Below are 26285 nucleotides of genomic sequence, written 5' to 3' on the forward strand. Positions count from 1 at the left end.
AGCGGAGAGTATACTAATTGGTTGCATCACAGCCTGGTATGGAAATGCCAATGCCCTTGAATGAAAAATCCTACAAAAGCTAGTGGATAGGGTCCAATCCATCATGGGCAAGACCCTCCCCACCATTGAGCACATCTACACAGAACACTGTCACTGGAGAGCAGCTCCCATCATCAGGCTCTCGACTTGCAGCTGCCATAAGGAAGAAGGTACAGGAGCCTCAGGACTTACACCACTGGGTTTAGAAACAGTTATTACCCCTCTAGTATCAGGTTCTTAAAGAAAAGGGATTAACTAGAGGAGGGTGGAGCTTAGTCATGGTGGCGCTAAATGGCGACTCCTTTGTCTGCATCTTCAGAAATAGCGCTATTTCCATCTTTAATATCACTATTTTTCCCTTTCAGGGTTCTTTTGACCAGGAGTTACATGCTGACTTCAGTTCTTTGCTGGAATAGGACCTGCTCTCGGGGTTTCATGACTGGCCATTATTCAACATGCCAAGGATACGGCCTAAGGGCTTAGCTTGCCTTTGGAGGTCCAAGATCACGTGGCTCTGGAGATGGGAGGATAGAAGGTCGGTGCCCCAGCAGCAGATTGGTGTTGTGGGAGTCGGAAGATCCCTGGCTGTAAAAATAGGGGACAAGCTCTCCTCTACAATCACTCTGAGCACCGGTGCCCCACAAGGCTGTGTACTCAGCCCCCTGCTGTACTCACTGTACACCCATGATTGTGTAGCCAAGTTTCCATCAAACTCAATATATAAGTTTGCTGATGACACAACAATTGTAGGCCGTATCTCAGGTAATGAGTTTGAGTACAGAGAGGAAATTAAGAATCTGGTGGCATGGTGCGAAGACAATAACCTATCCCTCAATGTCAGCAAGATGAATGAATTGGTTGTCGACTTCAGAAGGAGTAGTGGACCACACGACCCAGTTTACATCGGTGGTGCACAAGTGGACCAGGTCAAAAGCTTTAAGTTCGTCGGGGTCAATATCACAAATGACCTGACTTGGTCCAACCAAGCAGAGTCCACTGCCAAGAAGGCCCACCAGCACCTTCACTTCCTGAGAAAGCTAAAGAAATTTGGCCTGTCCCCTAAAACCCTCACTAATTTTTATAGATGCACCGTAGAAAGCATTCTTCTAGGGTGTATCACAACCTGGTATGGAAGTTGTCCTGTCCAAGACCGAAAGAAGCTGCAGAAGATCGTGAACATGGCCCAGCACATCACACAAACCAATCTTCCGTCCTTGGACTCAATTTACACCGCACGCTGTCGGAGCAGTGCTGCCAGGATAAGCAAGGACACGACCCACCCAGCCAACACATTTTTCGTCCCTCTTCCCTCTGGGAGCTTGAAGACTCGTATGGCCAGATTTGGGAACAGCTTCTTTCCAACTGTGATAAGACTGCTGAACGGATCCTGACCTGGATCTGGGCCGTACCCTCCAAATATCCAGACCTGCCTCTCGGTTTTTTTGTACTATCTTACTTTCCATATTTCTATTTTCTATTTATGATTTATAATTTAAATTTTTAATATTTACTATCGATTTGTAATCCAGGGAGCGGGAAGTGCAAAATCAAATATCGCTGTGATAATTGTACGTTCTATATCAATTGTTTGGCGACAATAAAGTATAAAGTAAGTAAAGTAAAGTGTGCCCAGAGACTTGAGATCTTGGGGCACAGAGCTCAGAAAAAGCGACGCAACAGACTTCTAACATCGTAAACCAATGAGTTGTTTGTTATGTCTCCCCTCTCGCTGTGAAACGAAGATACCTCTTTCTCCCTTATTAGGGAGAGGGAGAGCCTGTGGTACATCGAATATTGGGTGAACGAGTAGTCTTTGGAGCACTGCAAGTCTGTCTTTGCTGTTGCTTTGCTGCATGCTTGAGTACTCAGCGGTGGGTTCCAATGCTTTTTTTTGCTGGTGGGGGGAGTGGGGATCATTGCTCGCTGCCACTTACACACAGGATGGAGGGGAGCTGGAGGGTATTTTGAGGTTCTAACATTTAACTGTCATTCATTCTTTGGGGGCACTTCTCTGTTTTCATGGATGGTTGTGAAGAAAAAGTATTTCAGGATGTATATTGTATATATTTCTCTGACATTAAATATACCTTTGAAACCCTAGAAACTTCACTCAGTTTCACTTGCCCCATCATTGAAATGTTCCCACAACCTATGCACTCACTTTCAAGGACTCTTTATCTCAGGTTCTTGATATTTATTGCTTACTTATTAATTATTATTATTATTTATTTTTGTATTTGCAGAGCTTGTTATCTTTTGCACAGTTTGAATGCCCAAGTTGGTGTGGTCTTTCATTGATTCTCTATAGTTATTATTCTATTATGGATTCATTGCGAATGCCCACAAGAAAATGAATCTCAGGGTGGTATATGGTGACATATATCTACTTTGATAATGAATTTACTTTGAACTTTGAACTTTGCAGGGGTGGTACACACCTCCAACTGGGGGAAATCGAGCAGTAGGTAGCTAAGCAAATTACAGAGAATGAGGGAATAGCAGTAAGAGATTTTGCCTTCCCCAATGTTAACTGGGATCATCACAATGCAACAGGCTTAAAGGGGTAGGTGGATTTTTGAAGTGCATGCAGGAGAACTTTTTGTGCCAGTACGTAGATAGTCTACTGGAATATACCTTATGGTCTAATGGAATATAAATGGTGCTGGACCTATTCTTTAGCTTGGTAATTGATGGGGGGTGTCAGAGGGAGTAATTATGAGCCTTAAGACCTTTATTGGGAAGGCAAAGAATGGATTGGTGCACAGTTGTGTCCCAGAGAGAACGGATCTAGGACCTTTGCTGCTTGCTGAATATATTAATGAGCAGGATGAAAATTGAGGATAGATAATCGTAAATTTACCGGTGACACAGAAATTGGACGTTATTGATAGTAAGGAGGGTCATCTTCAGCTGTGGACTCACACTGATGAGTTGATCAAATGGGAACAGCGCTGGCAAGATTGAATTTAATCATGAAAAATATGAGGTGATCATTTTAAAAATTCAAATTTCGAAGTAAATTTACTATCAAAGTACACATATGTCACTATAATACCCCGAGATGTGTTTACTTGTGGACATACTCAGTAAGTAATAACATAATAGAGTCAATGAAAGACCATACCCTACAGCATGGACAAACAACCAATGTGCAAAGGTCAACAAACTGTACAAATACTCAAGAAAAAGTAAGAAATAATAATATTAAATAAATAAGCAATTAATATTAAACGAGTGACATGAAAGGTCCTTGAAAGTGAGTCCATAGGTTTTGGGAACAGTTCAGTGATGTGGGCGAATGAAGTTGAGTGAAGTTTTTCCCATTAGTTCAAGAGCCTGATGGTTGAGGGGTATAGCTGTTCCTGAAACTAGCGGTGTGGGTTCTGAGACTCCTTTCCCTTTTCCTGATTGCAGTAGTGAGAAGAAAGCATGGCCTGGGTGATGGCCGTCCTTGGTAACAGATGCTGCTTTCCTGTGACAGTGCTCTGTATAGATGTACTCAATGGTGGGGAGGGCTTTGCCTGTGATAGCCTGGGCAGTATCCACTACGTTTTGTAGGATTTTCCATTCAAGAGTATTGGTGTTTCTGTACCAGGCTGTGGTGCAACCAGTCACTGCACTCTCCACAACACATCTCGAAGTTTGTCAAATTTTAGCTATCATGCCAATTCTTCGCAAACTATTAAGGAAGTAGAGCTGCTGCCATGCTTTCATCATATGCTGGGCCCAGGACAGATCCTTTGAAATGATAACACTGAGAAATTTACAGTTGCTGACCTTCTCCTCCTGTGATCCTCCAATGAGGACCTCTGTTTTTCTCCTCCTGAAGTCAATAATCAGCTCCTTGGTGTTGTTGACATTGAGTAAGAGGTTGTTGTTATGGAACCATTGAGTCAGATTTTCAATCTCTCTCCTACATGCCTATTCCTCACCACCTTTGATTCAACCTACGACAGTGGTGTCATCAGCTAACCGGAATATGGCATTGAAGCTGTGCTTAGCCACACAGTCATAAATATGAAGTGACCTTTGCTGATGGAGATTGTCGTGAAGATTTTATTGTGAATCCAAACTAACTGGGGTCTGCAGGTGAGTAAAGCAAAAATCAAATTGTACAAGGAGGTATTGAGCCCAAGGTCCTGAAGCTTACTGATTAGATTTGAGAGGACAACAGTATTGAATGCCAAACTGTCATTGATAGCAGTGTCCTGATGCATGCATCTTAGCTGTCCAAATATTTCACAGCTGAGTGAAGAGCCAATGAAATGGCATCTGCTGTGGCTGTGTTGTGCCAGTTGACAAATTTGAGCAGATCGTCACTTCTGAGGCAGGCATTGATATATTTAATCACCAACAATTTAACCAATTTCCCCCAGGATCAATAAAGTATGACTATGACTATGACTATGACTATAACATTTGAAAACACTTCATCACTGTCAATGTAGGTGCTACTGGACGATAGTCACTGAGGCAGGTTGCCACATTCTTCTTAGGCACAAATATAAATGAAGCCCTCTTGAAACAGGTTGGTGCCTCAGACTGTTGCAGTGATATCAATGAACACATCAGCTAGTTGTTCAGCAATGCACATATTGGGAAGTCCAATACGATTAGGATACACACAATGAACAATAGGACCCTGGAATCCCCCAAGGAACAGAAAGGTCTTGGTGTACAAGGCAAAGAATCATAGAAAGAGTATGGGACAGATTGATAAATTGGTTCTGAAAGTGTACAGGAAGTTTTCTTTCATTTGACAAGGTAGAGAATACTACAGCACCACGCTGTAGAAAGTGTGGAGTTAGTGCAGTGGAAATTCACCAGGACTTTATAGGGTCATGGATTCATGAGCACAGAAACAGGCCCTTCGGCCCACTATGACTGTACCAATCTCTAGACTAACCCCTTTTAAAACAGCTAACATAATTTAAGACCCCACAACCACCTGTACATCCTTTTTCCACACGTACATTCTCTCTTCTCACGCCTCAGTTGGCAGAAGATATAAAAATCTGAATGCACATACTACCAGGCTCAAGAACAGCTTTCATAAGACTATTGGAAGGTCCTCTAGTATGATAAAATAGAATCTTGACCTCCCAATTTTGCACTCTATAGTCTGCTTGCACTGCTGATCACATCTTCAGACCCAACACCTGCACCAACACCTTATTCCATTATTGTTTTATCTCAGTGCACCACTATAATGGATTGATCTGTTTGGAAAACACGCAGAACAATGTTTTTTCATTGCACCTAGGTACCTGTGACAGTAATTGTACCAATTTAACAACTTACCAGCATTTGATGCATGGTTTTCAATGCATGGTAATGCAGGCGGTTGTCCAGGTATTTGTTGAGAGTCTCTGCCTCCAGCACTCTCTCAGGCAGCAGACAGTGTGTACCTTATCACCTGGCATTGAGCATTTCAGCTATGAGCCGAGACCAAATAGTCTGTGTTAAGTTAGGGTCTCTGCTGCTATTTAACTTGAATTTTTTTCTTTTACTTTCACTTTTTTATCCTCGCTTCAATGTATGTTTGTATAAATTATTGATTAGATTTTTAAATTTGTCTGTCAGCCTGAAGTGTCATGGCGACGTAAAGCAAGAATGTCCTTCTTGTTCACAGTCAATTCCTGTTCGAGGATGCTCCTTATCTGTCCAACCTAAACTAGCTTGCAGTACAAGGGGAGAACACGAGCTCCAGTCTTTTGTTACTTTCCTTACTTCTCGTTAGATTTCTTGCTGACCCCTTCTAACTGTACTGTGATGAACTATTAAAAAGGGTGGTAACCATAAGATTTTCACCTCATTCTTCACTTCCATAGAACTTTATGGAAATAGCATCTCCAGTTCCAACAACCTTGGAGGTGGGGAGGCTGGGGCGGGAGGGGGTGCTAGATACACATGTACAACATTATGTGGGGCATGGATAGCATAGATGTTGAGACTTTTTTTCCCAACAGCATAAATTAATAGAACTAGTCAGTCTAGCTTAAGGTCATGGCTATGAGATTCAGGGAGAAGTTAAGAAAGAATTTTACCACTCTGAGGGTTGTTGGAATCTGTAATGCACTGCCTGAGTAGATGGTGGAGCCAGAGGCTCTCAGGACATTTGAGATCTATTTCGATGAGCACTTAAACTGGACTAAAATACTGAAGAATGGGATTAGCACAGAAAGCAACTTGATGGTCAGCATGGACGGTGGGAACTGAACCCCAGTTGTAGATCACCGGCTGGCTCTGTAAAGTGCTTGCGCTAACCATTATGTAACTGTGTTGTCCCCAATAGGATTTTGGCTGTAGATGACTAGAAGAACCTCTGGGTGGCTGATGGACAGCTAAAAACTGCTGTTGCTTATTTTGAGTTGTTGCTATGGAACATTAAGGTGGTACATGGAGCCAATGGTGAGGTCTAAAATTCACTGTGGAGAAGGACGTTGTAGTTTGAGAGTTCAGGGTGGCAGTAGTGAAATTCTAGAACAAATTGCGATGAGAAAGGCATTAGATATCTTAAAGGATGAATCCTGGGGGCTTGCTGGGCTGTGCTGGGCCTCAAACACCTGAAGCATTTGAAACATCATGGATGTTGCCTGTCCTGCTGAGTTCCTCCTGCATTTTGTATGTGTTTCTCTGGATTTTTAGTATCTGCAAAATATCTTGTGTTTTTGAAATGTCATAGGTGTAACTGCAAGATATTTCTTTCTCCCTGTGATATGCGTACACCCCACTTCTACAGCAGCACAGAGTTACACTACTAATTAAATTTCCTTTATTCATCCAGAGTACAATAACCTTAAGTACAAGTGGAAGTTAGATGAATGTTGTTCCCTTTTCATTGCTCCATCAAATTCACAGGTCAGATTAGTTAGAAGCAATGCAAAGATCTTTAAATGTCCTTATACACATCCCCCAGTTTACCTAAGCATGACCCAAGAACAGCCCATGGATTTTGGAGACCAGCTGGAGGAATTTGCCGCTGCTGTAAGCTAAAACATGCTGCTGCTTTGTTGCTTGCTATGCTGTATTTTGTTGTGTTCTGTGTTGAGCACTATGGGCGTACTGTGTTGTGGTGACACTTGTGGCTGCCCCAGTACATCCTTGGGTATGTTGGTTGTTAACATAAATGACATGCTTTATGCTTTGATGTACTTGTGATCAATAAATCTGAATCTGAAATGTGATATCTGCCATAATGGGAATCAGAACGTAGGGAGGACCTGTGCTGTGCTTCACATTTGTCTTGTACTTGCATCTGTATTTGCAAGCACACTGGGGTAGCTGAAAGCTAACAGCCATCCTCCATCCACCTACCTTCTCCTTCATTGGGTTTTACTTATTACCTGCCAGCTTGTACTCCTCCTCCTCCTCCCCCAACTTTCTTTTCTTCCCTTCTTTCCTCTTCCCTTCCTGTCCTGATGAAGGGACTTGGCCCAAAACGTTGACTATTTATTCCTCTCCATAGATGCACCCTCCCTGGCATTTTGTGTGTGTTGCTCTGAAACATAGTCAGCTAAGCCAGGAGCACATGACATTCTACAGACCTGCCATCAGGCTGGAGCTGATCACTTCAACAGATGACATTCATTCATGATTGCTTTTTGCTGACTCTCCAAACCAAATGCTTTATTGCTCCATTGGAATCTCACAAGTCATTATCAGTGGAAACAATGAAGAAGTGGGTGACTTACATTGTTTTGACCATATGGTCTGCCTACTCATCCTTCTGCACGAAGAACTCGTGACACGCTGCAGTTACCATACTAATGAATGCAACAAACTCCTGGAAGTCACATTCTGCATCACCATCAGTGTCTAGGCTTTCCATCAGCTTGTCCAGGGTCTCCTGGTCTTTGAAGTCCTACAAAGAATGTGTTATGTTAAACAAAATACTGCAAGTTTCTAAAGCCAATATGTATATACCTGTATACGTGCGCGCACGCGCACACACACACACACACACGTTCAGTATATACAATATACATGTACAGACATACAGACACACAGGTACTTTTCATACAAATGATGTAGTTCAAATGCTTTACACTGGGATAAAGTGCAAACATGCAAGTGAGAGACAAAAAGGTGTTAGTTTAAAACAAGGTTAATAAATTGGTTTTGAGCTGCTGTTTAAAAGTGTTAACTGAGTCTGCATCCCTTATAGTATTATATATTAAGTTCCACAATTTAGGAGCGTAGATCAAGAAAGCTGACCTGCCAATTATCTTTTGAGGAGGATTGTTTAAGTTTAAGAGACAGCTGGGAGGAGACCTGAGAGCTCGAGTAGGATTATAAAGCAAAAATGGTTCTGCGATGTACTTTGGTCCCAGACCACTGACAGCTTTAAAAACAACCAAGTGAACTTTAAAATCAATGATAAAAGATACAGCAAGCCAATACAGAGAAGCTAGTAAGGGAGTGATATGTTCCCTCATCCTGGTTTTGATTACAAGTCTAGCAGAGGCATTCTGAATGAGTTGAAGTTTGTCTGTCATTTGATTGCTTTGGAAAGCCAGTAAACAAATTAGGCTAAATTAACAAATTTCACAACACAATCCGGTGATAATAAACCTGATTTTGATTCTGAAAATGTGCATTGCAGTAATCTAGTCTATTCAATATAAAGGCCTGAATTAGTTTTTCAGGATCATTTTGTGACAGAAACAGACATACCTTTGCAACATTTCTTAAGTGTGGAGATGCTGCTCTGGTCCCTTCCTTTATGTGAGATTTAAAATTCAAGTCTGAGTCGAAAATTACGCTTGTCACTTCAGATTTTACATGGGAAGCCAAAATTCCCAAGTTTATCAAAAATTTATTTCTTTTTACTTTGGGACAACTAAAAATATTTCAGTTTTATCCTCATTTAGTTTTAGGAAATTATTGTTCATCCATTTGTTTATTGCAACAATACCAGAAGTCAGAGAAGATAAGCTGTTGTCATCATCAGGCTCAACCAAAACGTGCAACTATGTATCACATGCTTAACTGTGGGAACCAGGTTTATGCTCTCTAATGATGTCTCCTAAGAGGAGCATGTATAAGGAGAAGAGTAGGGATCCAAGACAGCTTCCCTGAGCAACACCAAAAAGTACATTGTTTCTTTTAAAAAATGGTCTCAGACAACAAATTTTCTAAGAGATATGGAAAAAAAATTATGGGCACTACCAGAGAGGCCAACCCAGTTCTCAAGGTGAGTTAGGAGAATGTTGTGGTCAATTGTGTCAAAGGCAGCACTTACAGGCATCCCACCCTGCAAAAACTCATTTCAGGGAGGTAGCACCATCAATTTGCGGGAGACTTCCGGGCGAGGTGGAATGTCTGCAATAGAGTAGACTCACCTCAACATGTCTTTTACAGTCTTAACCCACCATGGGCAATAGAAAAGTCACTGTTGCAAATAGTGTAGCGAGCAACACTGTCATTATTTTTGACCCCTATTAGGCAGGGGTACACTTTATGTAGTGTGGGGTGACGTACCCCACTCTGGAACACTCTGCCATGGCGCGCGCTCTCTATCTCGTGGTCGCTCTCGCGCTCGCTCTCACTTTCCCATGCGCTCTCTTTCTCCTGCTCTCTCTCTCTCGCTCTCACTTGATCTCTCTCTCTCTCGCGCTCTCTCTTTCTCTCACTCACTCTCTCGCTCTCACTTGCGCGCTCTCTCTCTCGCGCTCTCTCTCTCTCTCTCTCTCTCTCTCTCTCGCTCGCTCTGTCTCTCAAAAAAATTGGTTTCTGGGACATTGTATGTAATTTGCAGGCATCAGGGAGCCACTATTAATATGCGGGAGACTCCCGGAACTTCCGGGAGAGGTGGGATGTCTGCACTTAGATTCAGGAGAATTACAACTGAGTCCCTATTGGCATAGTCATAGTCATACTTTATCAGTGTAGAGCTGAAGGTCACTGACAATTTTGGTCACACATAACCATGTACAGAGACACACACATACAGAACTAGAAGCAGATTGACATAAACACACAGACAGACACACACACACGCACACACGCACGCACACGCACTGTGCTTTCACTTTAACATTACCTTCAAGCTTTTAAAAAGTAATCACATGTTAATTTAAAGAGAACTGTTCAGAAACACAATGCAATAGAATGAGACATTTCATCACACTGCAGACTTACCTCCATGTTTTTGTTGTTTTTATGAAACAAAATTCATAAAGATTTCCTTGTAAAAAAAATCACATTTTAACAACTTTGAAAGTTCTTGCTTTGCTTCAGCCAGCTGTGTAAAAAAAAACAGACTATATGGTTGAAAGATATTGTAGGCTTGTCTGGACAACACATAACTGACATCACTTCATTGTTTGTAAAGTCTTTTTAGGGTCCTGGATGATGCTGAAAGAGGAGGTGGGGATCTGATGATATGATTACTGTCAAGAGTGATGGCCAAATGACAATCAGCAAAAAGTAATGTTGGTCGCGAAGATATGGCATTTAATAGCAATGATCAGATAAGCTTAGTTATTGCAAGGATTTGCCCAATGTGGAGGCTAAGGAAACAACATTCAGACTGAAGTATTTTGGAAGCCATATTAGACGATAGACAATAGGTGCAGGAGTAGACCATTCAGCCCTTCAAACCAGCACCGCCATTCACTGTTTGAAACTGAAAGCTTTCCCACTATGTTTCTTTAACATATACTATCTCAGGTGTCAGGCGCTGCAGACAGATCAAAATACTAGGCCATATTTTCAACCAAAACCTGACATTCATGTCAATTTGTAAGTTCGATGATTCAACGTAGAACATAGAACAGTACAACACCGTACAGGCCCTCTGGCCCATGATGTTGTACCAACCTTTTAACCTAGTCTAAGATCAATCTAAATCTTCCTTCCTGCTTATTCCGCTATTTTTCTATCATTTATGTGTTTATCCAAGAATTTCTTAAATGTCGCTAATGTATTTGCCTCTACAATACCCTCGGCAAGGTGTTTCACACACCCATCACACTGTGTAAAAAAACCACCTCTGACATCCTCTCTATGCTTTCCTCCAATCACCTTAAAATTATTAGCCATTTTGCCTTGGGGAAAAAGCCTCTGGATGTCCAGTTGATCTATGCCTCCTTTCACCTGGTACACCTTTGTCACTTCCTTCTCGTCTTCCTTCACTCAAAAGGGACAAGCCCTAGCTCGCTCAGCCTATCCTCCTACAAGTCCTTCTTATTTTACTCGCAGTAGATCCTTTATTATTTTATCTGCTTTAAATCTCTGTTTCTAAGAATCCCAACTTATCCAATCTGTCCTTATAGCTACAACTTTTAGTCCTGACTACATCCTAATAAGTCTCTCAAGACACTCACATGACTAGAACAATAAGCTGCACTCAGCTGTGGTGTAGGTATTGTTGTATACGATCCAACATCATCTCATGTCTTTATAGTCCATGCCTAGGCCAATAAACAATAGCAACTTGCATTCCCTCATGTTAGCCATCTTACTGGAGTGTCTTGTCATCTTTAAGCATTCAAGAACGATAGCTTTGCAGTTAGTGCAATGCTTTACAGTGCCAGCTGTAACATGAGGGTTTGTATGTGCTGCTATCGGTAAGGAGTTTGTACACTCACCCTGTCAGTGCATGGGTTTCCCCCAGGTGCTCAGGTTTCCTCCCACATTCCAAAACAAAAAAAGACATATGGTTAGGGTTAGGGAGTTGTGAGCATGCTACACTGGTACTGGAAGTGTGGCGACACTTGCAGGCTGCCCAGCATAATTCTTGCTGATTTGAATAGAGGCAATGTACCATTGATGTACCAGTCTGTAAAGGCCTGTGCCAGCCTATATGAGCCTATTTCAGCTTATACCAGCCTGTAGTAGTCTCTACTAGCCTGTACCAGTCACTACCAGCCTATACCACTCTATACCAGCCTGTACTAGTCTGTACCAACTTATAACAGTCTGTACCAGTGTACCACCCTACACCAGTCTGTATCAGCTTGTACCAGCCTATACCAGCTTGTATCAGTCTATACTAGTCTGTACCAATTTATAGCTATCTTCACCAGCCTGTACCATCCTATACCAGCCTTACCAATCTGTACCAGTTTGTAGCACCCTATACCAGCCTCTACCAGCCTATACCAGTCTGTATAAGCCTAAACCAGTCTGTATCAGCCCATACCTGTCTGCACCAGCCTATACCACGCTATACCAGATTGTACCAGCCTGTACCATTCTATACCAATCTATTACCAGCCTATATCTGTCTCTACCAGCCTGTACCAGCCTACACCAGCATTCTTTCTCCTCTGACCCTATCCTTCCACTTGTTTTTCTTCCCTTTGCTTTGTGGCACCTCTCCAAATGTGTTACCTCACACTCTCTGGATTAAATTCAGGAACATTAGGGAAAACAACCTTGGAATTCCACATCCAACATGCTTTGAGAAGAAATACAAGACCTGACCGTACAACACACACCAAAATAAATGTCATGCCCTGGCTGAGACTGAGCATCAAATCTCTTTTCATCAATCCCCACACTCTGTGATCAATGGTTGTTTTGTGTTTCCCAACACCAAGGATCAGATCTCTGTGATTTTGCCTCTCTATTCCAGGGACTCTCCCCATTCCCTGTTGCCCTACACTCCTTTAGTTCTGTTTTCCTTAAGCTGACAGGACCTTAAACTCTGGAATTCTCTGGATAAATATCTCAGCTTTTTCATAAGAATATTTGTTTAAATGTTTTTCAAACTGAATCTGCATGAGAATCTCCTTCTGGTTTGGCAAGTCCATGACCATTGGTTGAAACTCCTGGACTTTCATTATGTGAAAGGCAGGAAATGTAGAGAAGGCTTGGCCCAAAAGCAGGGCAGCAGAGACAATTCAGTGAATATCTGTAATAACAGAATGTGAAAATAACAAGCCACGAGGGATGAGGGGCCACAAAATGAGAGAGAAGAGACACTAAACACCACAAGCAACAAGGTAACTGAAGGCTATGGACAACTGGTTGAGGATGGCTAGTTCAGTGAGTGACAAAGACCTGTGGTTGGGAGCTGGATTTAAATAGGCTGCAGGTGATCAGTTGGAAATGAGTTGCAGGCGACTCCTGTTAGCTGAGTGGAGATTGGAAGATGCCTGCCAGTGCTGGCCTGACAGGAAAACTCCTCCTCCATCTGACACCCAATAGCCCAGGATGATCAGCATGGGTCTGGTAGACCACCTCGATAAGCCGTGGATCCCATATGAAACTGAACTGAGCTGTACCCTTCCTAGTTGACCAGGTACTGCACACCCCCTCCACAAAGATGTGAGACCACCAGCCAGTGAACTGCGTACACTGGACCATATTCCACCATCCAAAGTTCTGCAGGTGTAGGCTCATGTGAGTTGAATGGTCCATGGACAATGGGTTTGAGGCAGAACATGTGGAAGGTAGGTGTGATCCCAAAGGATGGTGGCAACTGAGGCTCAAAGGGAGGAAATTGACTCGCACAGGTTTGCTGTATCAAGACGGAGAGCTGGAAGGGAATGGCAAGCAGATGGATTGTATGTATGTGTCAATCGTTGGTTCACCTATCCTGTCAGGAAAGTTGCGGAGGCTTGACCCAAAACCAGAGCAGCGGAGTAGTGAGCAATAACTTTAATAATCAACTACAAAATAACGAACCATGAGGGACCACAAAATGAGAGAAAACAGATTCTAAGCACCATAGGCAGCAAGGTAACTGAAGGCTAGGAGCAATAGGTTGAGGCTGGCTAGTGTGGTGGGTGAACACGGACCGTGGATGGAAGTTGGATTTAAATAGGCTGCAGGTGATGAGTTGGAAATTAGATTAGATTAAACTTCATTGTCATTGTGCTGAGTACAGATACAAAGCCAATGAAATGCAGTTGGCATCTAACCAGAAATGCAAAGAATAGTGTTATTTACAAAATAACTGTGAATAAAAAGTAAGTGCTACAGCACACAAATATAAAAGTACTGAGACAGTACAATTATGGATGCAATACTGCTTAGCGCTGTGATGTGAGGGTCAGCAGGGTCACAGCCTCAGGGAAGAAGCTGTTCCTGTGCCTGCTGGTGTGGGAGCGGAGGCTCCTGTAGTGCCTACCGGATGGGAGGAGAGTAAAAAGTCCATGGTTAGGGTGAGATGCATCCTTGATAATGCTTTTCACCCTGCCCAGGCAGCGTTTATGGTAGATGTTCTCAATGGTGAGCAATTGGGTGCCGATAATCAGCTGGACAATTTTCACCACACGCTGGAGTGCTTTGCGGTCCGATACGGAACAATTGCCATTCCACACTGAAATGGAGTTGATGAGTATGCTCTCAATGGTACAGCGGTAAAAGTCCGTCAGTATCCTGGGACAGAGGTGAGCTTTATTTCCGCAGGAAATAAAGGCGCTGTTGCACCTTTTTGATCAGGATGGAGGAGTTCAGGGACCAGGTGAGATCCTCGGAAATGTGGACACCAAGGAATTTGAAGCTTGATACACACTCCACTACAGCTCCGTTGATGTAGATGGGGATCTGAGTGTGGCTCCTAGCATGCTTGAAGTCCACAATGATCTCCTTGGTCTTCTGGGTGTTAAGGGCCAGGTTGCTGTCGGCACACCACATGGCCAGGTGCTGGACCTCGTCCCTGCAGTGTAGGCCGTCTCATCATCCCCTCTGATCAGGCCAACCACCGTGGTGTCGTCTGCGAATTTGATTATGGAGTTAAGACCATGTACAAGAATGCAGTCTTAGGTGAAAAGGGAGTACAGGAGAGGGCTCAGCACACAGCCTTGAGGCACGCCGGTGTTCAGGGTGAGAGTGGAGGAGGAGAGGTTGTCTAACTTAACTGATTGGGGTCTGTTAGTCAGAAAGCCCAAGGTCCAATTGCAGAGAGATGAGCTGGTACCAAGCTGGCGAAGTTTGGGGGTCACAGTATTGAATGCCAAACTAAAGTCAATGAACTGCATTGTGTGGCACATGACTCCTGCGAGCTGGGTGGAGACTGTGAGTTGCTTGCCAATGCAGGACTGACAATAGAAAGACAAATTAGTGTTGATGATGCTGATGTTATTAGCAAAACATTTAATTTTTTTTTCAGCATTTATTTGACAAGTGTCTAAGACACATAGAATAACAGTTCATTTCAATTTTACAACTTCGTTGGTTTAGCTGATAGCTATTGGATACTCTGGCTTGGGATATGCTGCAATTTAGAAGAATTAGAAGTTTAGATCTCATTAAAACCTATCAAATATTGAAAGGCCTAGATGGAGTGGATGTGGAGAGGATGTTTCCTATAGTGGGGGAGATCTAGGACCAAAGCCTCAGAATAGAAGGACGACCCTTCAGAACAAAGATGAAGAGGAATTTCTTTACCTAGGTGGTGGTGTGTCTGTGGAATTTATTGCCACAGACAGCCATGGAGGCCAAATCATTCGGTATATTTAAAACGGAAGTTAATAGGTTGTTAGTAAGCATGTCAAAGGTTAAGGGTGAAGGCAAGAGAGTGAGGCTGAGAGGAAAAATAAATCAGCCATGATGGAATGGTAGAGCAGACTCGATGGGTCAAATGGCCTAGTTCTGCTCCTTTATCATATGGTCTTATGTGTAAAGGACTTTGCTTCTGATTTAGGCTGTGGAAAGCTGGTGGGATTCCTGCTTTAGATTCCCATTACTCTGCTCGATGTCTGCCTGCATTAAGCCGGGAGCATGTGCAGTTAATTCACTCCAGCCTTCAGTGATTGATTTGGCTGCTTGCTTGTTTGTTTTTTTTGTTCTTTGTCAGTCTTTGCTTACGCAGAGTTTTTCATAAATCGTATTGTAATTCTTTATTTTCCTGTAAATGCATGCATGAAAATGAATCTCAGGTAGTATATGGTAACGTCGGCATGTTTGTTAATAAATTTTACTTTGAACTTTGACTTTGGCACATCCGGACAATGCTGTTGCAAGAATGGTCACACGAGCAATGCATGACACCCAGTGAGGAAAGAAAAAATGAAGGCAAAACAGGATCGCAACATTGTTTTGTTCACTGAAGGCAGCCAGTGTTGGACAGCATGCCTGAACAATCAGTGTTGTGGCTCATGATTGCGGCAGGTTCTTCACCAACACAATACCTGCCTTTGTAGCAGTCACAATCTACAAACCACCCTCCAACCATCCCCCCCATTAGTCACTTATCCACAGCTGAAGAACTCCTTTGATTTGGCCAGTGGGCACATCTTAAATACAGTTATGAAACTTTCCTTGGTGGTTTTTCTTTGAGAAATAATAAATGGATTCTATGAGCATGGTTTTCACCATTTCACTGGGTACAGAGAATAGAGTGCATCTTTGCAGTTCCACTCACAGCAGAGGCCAGAGCAATTTTCATTTCTCTTTGTTGAGTGATTCTGGGAAAAGCACCAAGATTTCATTAATTAATAAAGGGCTGACAGAAAAATGAAAAGGAGTACAGGAAGCTCCAGGAGTGTATTAATGATACTTCTTAATAGCCTCTGGGTCTCTTTCCTCAGACCATCACTTCTCTTATGATTTATTTTGTTTCTTTCCTCCTCTCCCCTCCACCCCTTTTTACTCTCTCTTATCCTCTCTCCTTCCCTTCTTCTTTCCCTCTCTGAAAAGTTGAGGACTATTCAAACCAACAAGCATTTATCACTGATTTCTGTGAACAGGCACAGAGAAACTCATGAATGAGGAGCAGGAGGCCATTCAGCCCCTCCAACCTGCACTAGTGAGCTCAGATTTGAAGGTCCACCATCTCCAAGTCCGAGTCCAAGTTCCAGTCCGCTGGGGGCTGAAGAATCCAGATAATCTATAGATCTGCGTTGGATGGGAACAGGGCTTATTTTGCTGTTGTTGTTTTGTTGCATGTTCTGTTCTGTTTTGTTGTGTTTTTTGTAGTTCTGCTGAGCATTGTAGGCACGCTTTGTTGGTGCTGGAATGTGTGGCAAAACTTGTGGGCTGACCCCAGCTCACCCCTGGGTGTGTTGGTTGTTAACACAAACAACACACTTCAATGTACATGTGACAAATAAACTCGAATCTTGAATCTTAACCATTTACTGCCTTTTAAGTAACACACAACAAAAAAATGCTGCCTGGCCTGCTGCGTTCACCAGCATTTTTTGTGTGTGTTGCTTGAATTTCCAGCATCTGCAGATATCCTTGTGTCTGCTTTTTAAATTACCATTTAGTTACGTTAACCATTTAACCTCTTACTCAATGTCAGCAAAACCAAGCAGCTGATTATTAACTTCAGGAAGAGAAAACGCGTTCAAGGGCCAGTCTTTATCTGAGGGTCAAAGGTGGAGAGCATTATGTTTTGTAACTTTAAGGCAATAAACTAATTCAACAGAAGACATGGGAGTATGGGATTGTGGACCTAACTTTGTGTTTACTTTAAGTGGGGCTCGTATGTAGCATGTGGTGGCATGATAATGTATGCGATATCACATATTTATACATGTAAGCCATAATGAATTATTGAAGTGAACAGGAATGCTTAATCAAACAATATATTTATAAGATTACTCAAATGCTACTGAAATATTAAATACACAACACTCCTCCCTGCTAAGCTACAAACTCCAACTCAATGGAGGATGCATCTCAACTATATACACGGTATGTTATAAAATACAACTACTATACACAGACATCCACGCATCATAAATTTTAAATTGTTCCATTTAGGCTTAAAAATTTAATTGTTGTGGAAGATTTCTTACTCTTGTGTGATAATGTCCTTTGTGACGGGGGGGCGGTGGGGGTGGTACTCTGCTTGGCAGGAGGGACTTGTGGCTGTGAAAACAATCTCAGGTTCTGGGGCCTCCTCTGTGGCGACTGTAGGAGAAGACTCTGAGATTACAGGAAGTGGTTCTGACAGCTCTGGACACTTTCCTTCCTCTTCCTTTTTCTTCTTCTAGTTTGTGCATCTTGATCTTGGGAAGATGCATTTAACTCACAGGATTATCTTTTATTAATCCCTCTATTGCTCCTTTTACAATCTAATCTCTCCTTTGGGTTGCCCCATCCACAACATCATCTGATGAATCCCCAGTTTTTGTATCTCCATTAACTCCTTTCATTATAAACTTCCATTCATCCAGCTGAGCTTTGATCTTTAAATCTACTTTTACAAGCAGCTTTTTGTCTCCCACTTGAAATTCATGCAGTAACCTTAATGCACACAGAGTAGATTCTGGTTCTTTATACTCACAAAAGCCGAATGCTTGCAACTTTCCTGAAGCTCCTTGACCTCTCTACCAGCTTAAAACACATTTTGCAAGTAATGACCTGATTACCATATCAGAAGCTTTCTCGGATATTTTGCCAACAGGAACGTTTGTAGTTGAACCATTATTTTGCTCAGTTTCATGCTTTCTGTGAGCAGCATGGCCCTTCCTTGGTCCAATATGCTTTCCAACCAGAGGCAGAGGCTGGCACCAACCTGCTTGCCCTCTGTTGGGCCATGGTGAAATTGCGTACAGCATGGAAACCATTTTGGCATCATCCAGTACTTTTCTTAATTCGCTTTCAGTTGGCTTCATTGCAGGGGATGTGGCATGCACATGTGAATCATGCGGTCATGTGATGCCATGTGCAATTCATGTATTTATACATATAACCCGTAATGAATTATTGAAACAAACAAGAATGCTTAACCATACAATATATTTACAAGATTACTCAAATATTACTGAAATATTAGATACAAAACAGAGCGGGTACGCAACTTTAATTTCCTCAGTGTTCTCATTTCAGAGGGCCTGGCCTGGGTGCAGCACTTAAGTGCAATTACAAAGATAGCATGGGAGTGGATCTAGTTTTTTGGAAGTTTGTGAAGTTTCAGTATGATATGACAAACTTTGACAAACTTCTATAGATGTGTGGTGGAGAGTATATTGACTGGCTGCATCACAGCCTAGTATGGAAACACCAATGACCTTGAAAGGAAAATTCTACAAAAAGTAGCGGATACGGCCTGTCCATCATGGGTAAAGCCCTCCCCATCTTAGAGCACATCTACACAAGTCAAGTCTATTGTAATTTAACTATATACATGTATACCGTCAAATGAGACAATGTTTCTCCGAGCCATGCTGTAAAGCACAGTAATACACATAACACAGAATAACTATGGAAAGTAAGGATAAAATGTACAGATGAATTACACAAATAAACAAAGTACAGTATATAAATTACATATTGTCAGGCCCAGAATAGATTAACTAGTGACACTTTAAATGCAATGCAGCAGGGAGTTCAGAAACCTAATGACCTGAGGGAAGAATCTGTTATCAATCCTAGGTGTTCTTGTTTTTTGCATTGGAGTCTCCTGCCTGATGGTAGAAAGTCAAAGAGGGTGCTCTTTGGATGGATGGGTGGGTGGGATCCTTGATAATGCTAAGGACTCTGTGTATGCAGCATTCCTGATAAATGTCCCCAGTGATATTCTCAACCATTCTCACACTCCATCCTTTGTAGGACATTCAGTCTGATGCTCAACTGCTCCCATACCAGATGGAGATGCAGCTTGTCAACATGCTCTCAATGGTGCTCCTGTAAAATTCAGTTAAGGTGCGGCGGGGGGGGGGGGGGTGCAGAGCCTGACTCAATCTCCATAGGAAGTGGAGGCACTGCTGTGCCTTCTTGTTCAGGGAGGTGATATTAAGAGACCAGGTGAGGTCATCTGTGATATGAACTTCCAAGAACTTGGTGCACTTAACTCTCGCTACGGGGGGAGTATGTATTTGCAAAGCATTGCCGTGGGAAAGCCGTACTGTCATCAGGGACCCCCACCACCCAGGTCATGCTGACCTCTCACTGCTGCCATCAGGAAGAAGATAGAGGAGCCTATGGACTCAGACCATCAGTTTAAGGAGCAACTACTACTCCTCAACCATCAGACTCTTGAAAGAAAGGGAATAACTTCACTTAACTTCACTTGCCGCATCACTGAACTATCTCCACAACCCACTGACTCACTTTCAAGGACTCTTCATCTCAGGTTCCCGTTATTTATTGCTTATTTATTTACTTATTAGTATTTTTTGCTTCGTATTTGCAGAGTTTGTTGTCTTTTGCACTCTGGTTGTCCTCCCTGTTGGGCACTGCCTTTCATTAATTCTATCCTGGTTATAGGATTATTGTGTATGCATGCAAGAATACGAATCTCAGTGTTGTATGTGGTGATAATAAAATGACTTTGAGCGTCCAAGTTTGAACTAATGAGATCACAGCGTACCCGAAGACTACCCGATCACAATAACTCCTCATGCCCTTGCTTGTCACTTTGCACTAAAAATGCTTCAAAGAATGTTGCTACGACCCTTTGAGGAAGAGAGTACCAAGGACTTATGATGATGAGTAAATAAATGTCACCTAGTTTTAATTCCTTTTTATTATTATTTATAAGCAGTGACCCTGATTACCCCATATCCTCTCTGGATCTATCATGTTAAAACTTCGCAGGATTCTCAGAGCGATTTTAGCAGAAGATTGGCAAGGCAGAGGCAAAAATAGGCAGTACAGTATAATCCAGCACGCCAAGGATATCGGTAGTGGTGGATTGACCATTTCTCTGGACTGTTGAATGTTATTCATATCAATAACCAACATATCGTTACTTCATTTCCATCAAGTTTGAAGGGAGTGTGGTAAACAGAGCTGCAATGAACCTAATGCAGAGCCACTGGGATTTCAAATCAGAGAGCTGATTGTCAGATTTTACTAAATACTATATGGCTGATTTGTTGAAACAATTTCAGTGACTTGGAGGACTCTCCATGCAATTCTACCCTTTTTCAGACTCATGTTGTACTCCTTGCCGCTTTCCGATTCGGATTCAGATTTACTTATCCCATGTACTTCGAAGTATACAGTGAAATGTGTAATTTGCGTTCACAACCAGCACACCTGGCACTAACATAGCATGCCCACAACGCTCAGCAGAACTACACCAAGCACAACCGGACAGAGCAGAACAAAGAACAAAACAACAACGGCAAAAGAAATAGCTCCCTTCCTCCCTCCCTCCTTCCCACCCATCCACCACTGACCCACACATATGAACAGTCCTCCAGTTCCAGGCCAGGCCTCCATACTCCAGTTTCCTGACTTCAACCACTGGGCCTTGACTTTCCTCCCCTCCATTATCTCTCAGCTGCTGCACACATGATAGCACTTAACATATTCTCTTTTAACACGTTGGCCTTCCCTGTCCCTGTCTCAAGGAAGTTGCTTTCAGGTAAGATGAGAATACACAGGTGTGAGGGAGAATAAATAAGAGGGCAAGATCCTTCTAGTCTTGAGTGTTGATTCACGGGATCCAGCAAAGTGATAAGGGATTCTGCCCTCCTGATGCTGAATAACGCAAGGCAAGGACAGTAACAAATCCCACCTCAGTATATTATTGTGTTCAACACTATTAGACACTCTTTACATTTACGTGTCTCACAGTGTGAAGTTACATCTCCATGTAAGGTCATCAGATGTTAAGAAACAACTTCTGCTTTTAAATTACGCCCTGATTGCCAGTATTTGAGAGACATTACCAGCCCCTGAAGAGCTTGCTAGCACCACCACCACAAAAGCCTGCTCGATATAAAGGATTTTGTGTTCGACTCACCCCAATGAAGTTGCTGAGCTCATTGTTAATGAGGTTCTTCAGATCCGCCTTCTTCAGCTTCAGTTTATCTCCATCTTTGCCACTATACTTGTGAAAAGTTTCAATAATTGTCACCAGGGCATTCTCCAGATCAGACATTTTGTGGTTGAAAATCTGCTTGAGTGAAAAGAAGAGAATGGGTAAATTAATATTAATACCGTTTCTTTCAAATCTCCATTGGTCTCATCTCTATAACACCCTCCAAACCTACATCCTTCTGTGGTCCCTGTGCTCTCTACTTGAGGTCCCACTGGTTTTAATTTCTGCCCCATTATCAGCTGTGCATTTAAATAAGATCCTAATGTAGGCAAATAGGATTACTGTTGATGGGCAAAAGGGGTTGGCATGGACATGGTGGGCTGAAGACTGACAGAAACAGGTGAATTGATTATGGGGAGCAAGGACATGGCAGACCAATTGAATAATTACTTTGGTTCTGTCTTCACTAAGGAGGACATAAATAATCTTCCAGAAATAGTAGGGGACAGAGGGTCCAGTGAGATGGAGGAACTGAGCGAAGTACTTGTTAGTAGGGAAGTGGTGTTAGGTAAATTGAAGGGATTGAAGGCAGATAAATCCCCAGGGCCAGATGGTCTGCATCCTAGAGTGCTTAAGGAAGTAGCCCAAGAAATAGTGGATGCATTAGTGATAATTTTTCAAAACTCGTTAGATTCTGGACTAGTTCCTGAGGATTCAAGGGTGGCTAATGTAACCCCACTTTTTAAAAAAGGAGGGAGAGAGAAACCGGGGAATTATAGACCGGTTAGCCTAACGTCGGTGGTGGGGAAACTGCTGGAGTCAGTTATCAAAGATGTGATAACAGCACATTTGGAAAGCGGTGAAATCATCGGACAAAGTCAACATGGATTTGTGAAGGGAAAATCATGTCTGACGAATCTCACTGAATTTTTTGAGGATGTAACTAGTAGAGTGGATAGGGGGGAACCAGTGGATGTGGTATATTTAGATTTTCAAAAGGCTTTTGACAAGGTCCCACACAGGAGATTAGTGTGCAAACTTAAAGCACATGGTATTGGGGGTAAGGTATTGATGTGGATGGAGAATTGGTTAGCAGACAGGAAGCAAAGAGTGGGAATAAACGGGACCTTTTCAGAATGGCAGGCGGTGACTAGTGGGGTACCGCAAGGCTCAGTACTGGGACCCCAGTTGTTTACAATATATATTAATGACTTGGATGAGGGAATTAAATGCAGCATCTCCAGGTTTGCAGATGACACGAAGCTGGGTGGCAGTGTTAGCTGTGAGGAGGATGCTAAGAGGATGCAGAGTGACTTGGATAGGTTGGGTGAGTGGGAAAATTCATGGCAGATGCAATTTAATGTGGATAAATGTGAAGTTATCCACTTTGGTAGCAAAAATAGGAAAACAGATTATTATCTGAATGGTGGCCGATTAGGAAAAGGGGAGGTGCAACGAGACCTGGGTGTCATTATACACCAGTCATTGAAAGTGGGCATGCAGGTACAGCAGGCGGTGAAAAAGGCAAATGGTATGCTGGCATTTATAGCGAGAGGATTTGAGTACAGGAGCAGGGAGGTACTACTGCAGTTGTACAAGGCCTTGGTGAGACCACACCTGGAGTATTGTGTGCAGTTTTGGTCCCCTAATCTGAGGAAAGACATCCTTGCCATAGAGGGAGTACAAAGAAGGTTCACCAGATTGATTCCTGGGATGGCAGGACTTTCATATGAAGAAAGACTGGATGAACTGGGCTTGTACTCGTTGGAATTTAGAAGATTGAGGGGGGATCTGATTGAAACGTATAAAATCCTAAAGGGATTGCACTGGCTAGATGCAGGAAGATTGTTCCCAATGTTGGGGAAGTCCAGAACAAGGGGTCACAGTTTGAGGATAAAGGGGAAGCCTTTTAGGACCGAGATTAGGAAAAACTTCTTCACTCAGAGAGTGGTGAATCTGTGGAATTCTCTGCCACAGGAAGCAGTTGAGGCCAGTACACTGGCTATATTTAAGAGGGAGTTAGATATGGTCCTTGTGGCTACGGGGATCAGGGGGTATGGAGGGAAGGCTGGGGCGGGGTTCTGAGTTGGATGATCAGCCATGATCATAATAAATGGCGGTGCAGGGTCGAAGGGCTGAATGGCCTACTCCTGCACCTATTTTCTATGTTTCTATGTTTCTATGTCTGTTTGTGCCCTGTGCTCCTCTGTGACTACAAATCCCTGCCCTATCAGCCGAAGTTGTCTCCCTTTAGGGTGCTGCTTAAAAACTACTTCTTTGACTACACTTTCGGTCAGATGTCCAAGGTAACATCAGAGAAGTCTGGAAAAACTCATCGGGTCATGTAGCATTTGTGGAGAGAGAACGGAAGTCAACATTCTGATGATATCCAGCCTGCTGAAAGTTCCAGGTTTTCTTTATAAAGTTTGGGATAAGTTTCAGTTGATAATACTCCTGAGGTAAATGCTGGGACTCTAACTAATCTAAAGCCAACATAACTACATCGCACTTGTATAATAGAAACCTTACCTTCCTGCTTGCTAGTGCATACACAGAGTATAGAAGCCTGCCTTTACAAAATACCACATCTGAACCTTCCATATGAGAATGAACTTTTAGGCTTATGATCTAAGAATGTCCAATATTCATGAAAATCTCAGAAGGAAATGGCAATGAGTCCCCAAGAGAATGTCACTCAGAAAGTTGGATCATACCCTGATTTTGCTTTTGTCTGCTTTTGGCCACAGCAGCCTATTGAAACAAAGTCGAAGTCAAAGCCAGTGTCGACGTATACTGTCCTGAGTTTCATTTTCTTACAGGCATAAACAGGAAAATAAAGAAATGCGATAGAATTATGAAAACTACACATAAGAAAGTCTGACAAGCAGTCAATGTTCATAAAAAGGCAAATTCTGCAAACAAAAAGAAAATAATACTGAGAACATGAGTTGTGAAGTCCTTAAAAATGAGTCTGTAGGCGATGGAATTAGTTCAGAGTTGAGGTGAGCACAGTTATCCACACTGGTTCAGGAGCCTAATGGTAGGGTTGGCTGTCAAGATGTGAGAGACTGCAAGTGCTGAGATCTGGAGCGGAAGCCAAATGGCTGGAGAAAAATGGCTCTGGCAGCATTGATGGAGACAGGGGGATGGTCAATGTTTTGGGGTTTGACCCTGCATCAGGATTCTGTTGGTTTGATAGCAAGTTGGCACTTGTTTTGACATCCCCATGCCAATCACCTTTAAACACACTGAATTGGCACTCATTCAGGTGTAAGGGGAGCACAAGAACCGTGAAGCATTAGAGCAATGTAGCAACATCTGAAACCAGACTGGTGATTATGAACAGGCACCAATTAACCCCGAGGGAAAGGTGGAATCCTCCAGCAAATACTTCCACATTGGTGAACCCCACCCCAGATGTCACCCAATCCCTGCGGCCATTATCATTTTCCATCAGAGGCAGGCAGACAATCCCACTTAAAGAGTCTGTTGTTTTATCTTTGCAAGGATCACAGGACATGGCAACAGGGAAGAGTGCAATGGATGCTGATGGGCCTGGGGACAGGAGCTGTAGGAGTTTATTTGAAATATAGCCGTGAAGAGGAGTCCATACAATGGCTCCAAGAGCAGGTCAGATGTTATAGAAGGATACAGAATGTAAAGTCCAGCTATCATCAAACTGAATCATTGGGCAGGAGAAATTACTTTACCAGTCTGCCTGTGGTAAGTGAAAGTTTTGATTCCCTTGGAAAACTCCAAGTCATTCAATGTTTTAACTTTTTTTGTGGGGTAGCTGTTGAAAACAGTCACAAGTGTAAGGCTACTTGGATTGAAGTGGTCTATGTTATGGTCACTGAGAGTCCTCCAACTATTCTTTACTGAAGCTCATTGACACTAGATCAGCAGGTTAGCTCCAAACCAATAGAGCAGGAACTTCCAACCTGGGGTCCACAGATTTGGTTTATGGCATAAAAAGTGGGCACCCTTGCAATAGAGGTACTCTTATTCCCTCTCTTAAAGGAGATTGAAATGTTAATTGCATGCCCCAGTTTGACCACCTGGGGGCATCAGAGTCCTCCAAATTTTGACACTCCTCCTCCCCTGATTATTTTTTTCATGTGTGTCTTGTTTTTAGTTATCAGTGCACCTGTGCCCTGACTTGTTTGTCTATTTAAGTTCCCTCTGGTTTGTTTGTCTTTGCTCAGTCTTGGGTTTGCCTAGCTTGTGTCCTCCACAAACCAGTCCTCAAGTAAAGATTTTTTTTTCAACCTCACCCTTGTCTCTGATCTCCTCTGCACTTGGGTCCACCTAGTCTAAGTCTGTCTTGGGAGACCACTGCTTCAAGATATGGAAATCCACCATAACCAGGCACCTCACTACTACTGGGTTTAAACCCAGCCTGGTGACAACTCCTGTTACAGTTAACTCCAGTTGTAAACCTGGTAAGAATGTTATGCATGCAGATATAGAGATGACCAAAGAATCTGGTATAAAACTGATGTGTGCAGAGTAAAAAAGCATCTTTTATGGGTAGCTGAACTTGTATCTGGTTGTCCTTGTAATAAGTGCTCCTCACAGCATTCCATCTGCTTACATTGCTGTGAGGGTACATGGAAGGCAGAGA

At 42.7% G+C, this 26285-nt stretch overlaps 1 protein-coding gene across 2 annotated transcripts in view; it reads right to left on the reverse strand.

The window, feature by feature from the left end:
• s100b (S100 calcium binding protein, beta (neural)) overlaps positions 1 to 26285 on the reverse strand; it is a 39605-nt gene that overhangs the window by 8763 nt on the left and 4557 nt on the right. Inside the window, exons 2-3 of one of the 2 annotated variants that reach the window (XM_072261475.1) lie at positions 21644 to 21796; positions 7734 to 7903 (exon numbers count right to left, since the gene is read on the reverse strand). In XM_072261475.1, coding sequence (XP_072117576.1) covers positions 7757 to 7903; positions 21644 to 21781 — 285 coding nt within the window. In that variant the 5' untranslated portion in view covers positions 21782 to 21796 and the 3' untranslated portion in view covers positions 7734 to 7756. Of the gene's footprint in view, positions 1 to 7733; positions 7904 to 21643; positions 21800 to 26285 lie in introns of both variants that reach the window. The other variant, XM_072261476.1, reaches the window with a different exon arrangement.

The sequence above is a fragment of the Mobula birostris genome, chromosome 6, assembly GCF_030028105.1.
Source record: "Mobula birostris isolate sMobBir1 chromosome 6, sMobBir1.hap1, whole genome shotgun sequence".
NCBI lineage: Eukaryota > Metazoa > Chordata > Chondrichthyes > Myliobatiformes > Myliobatidae > Mobula > Mobula birostris.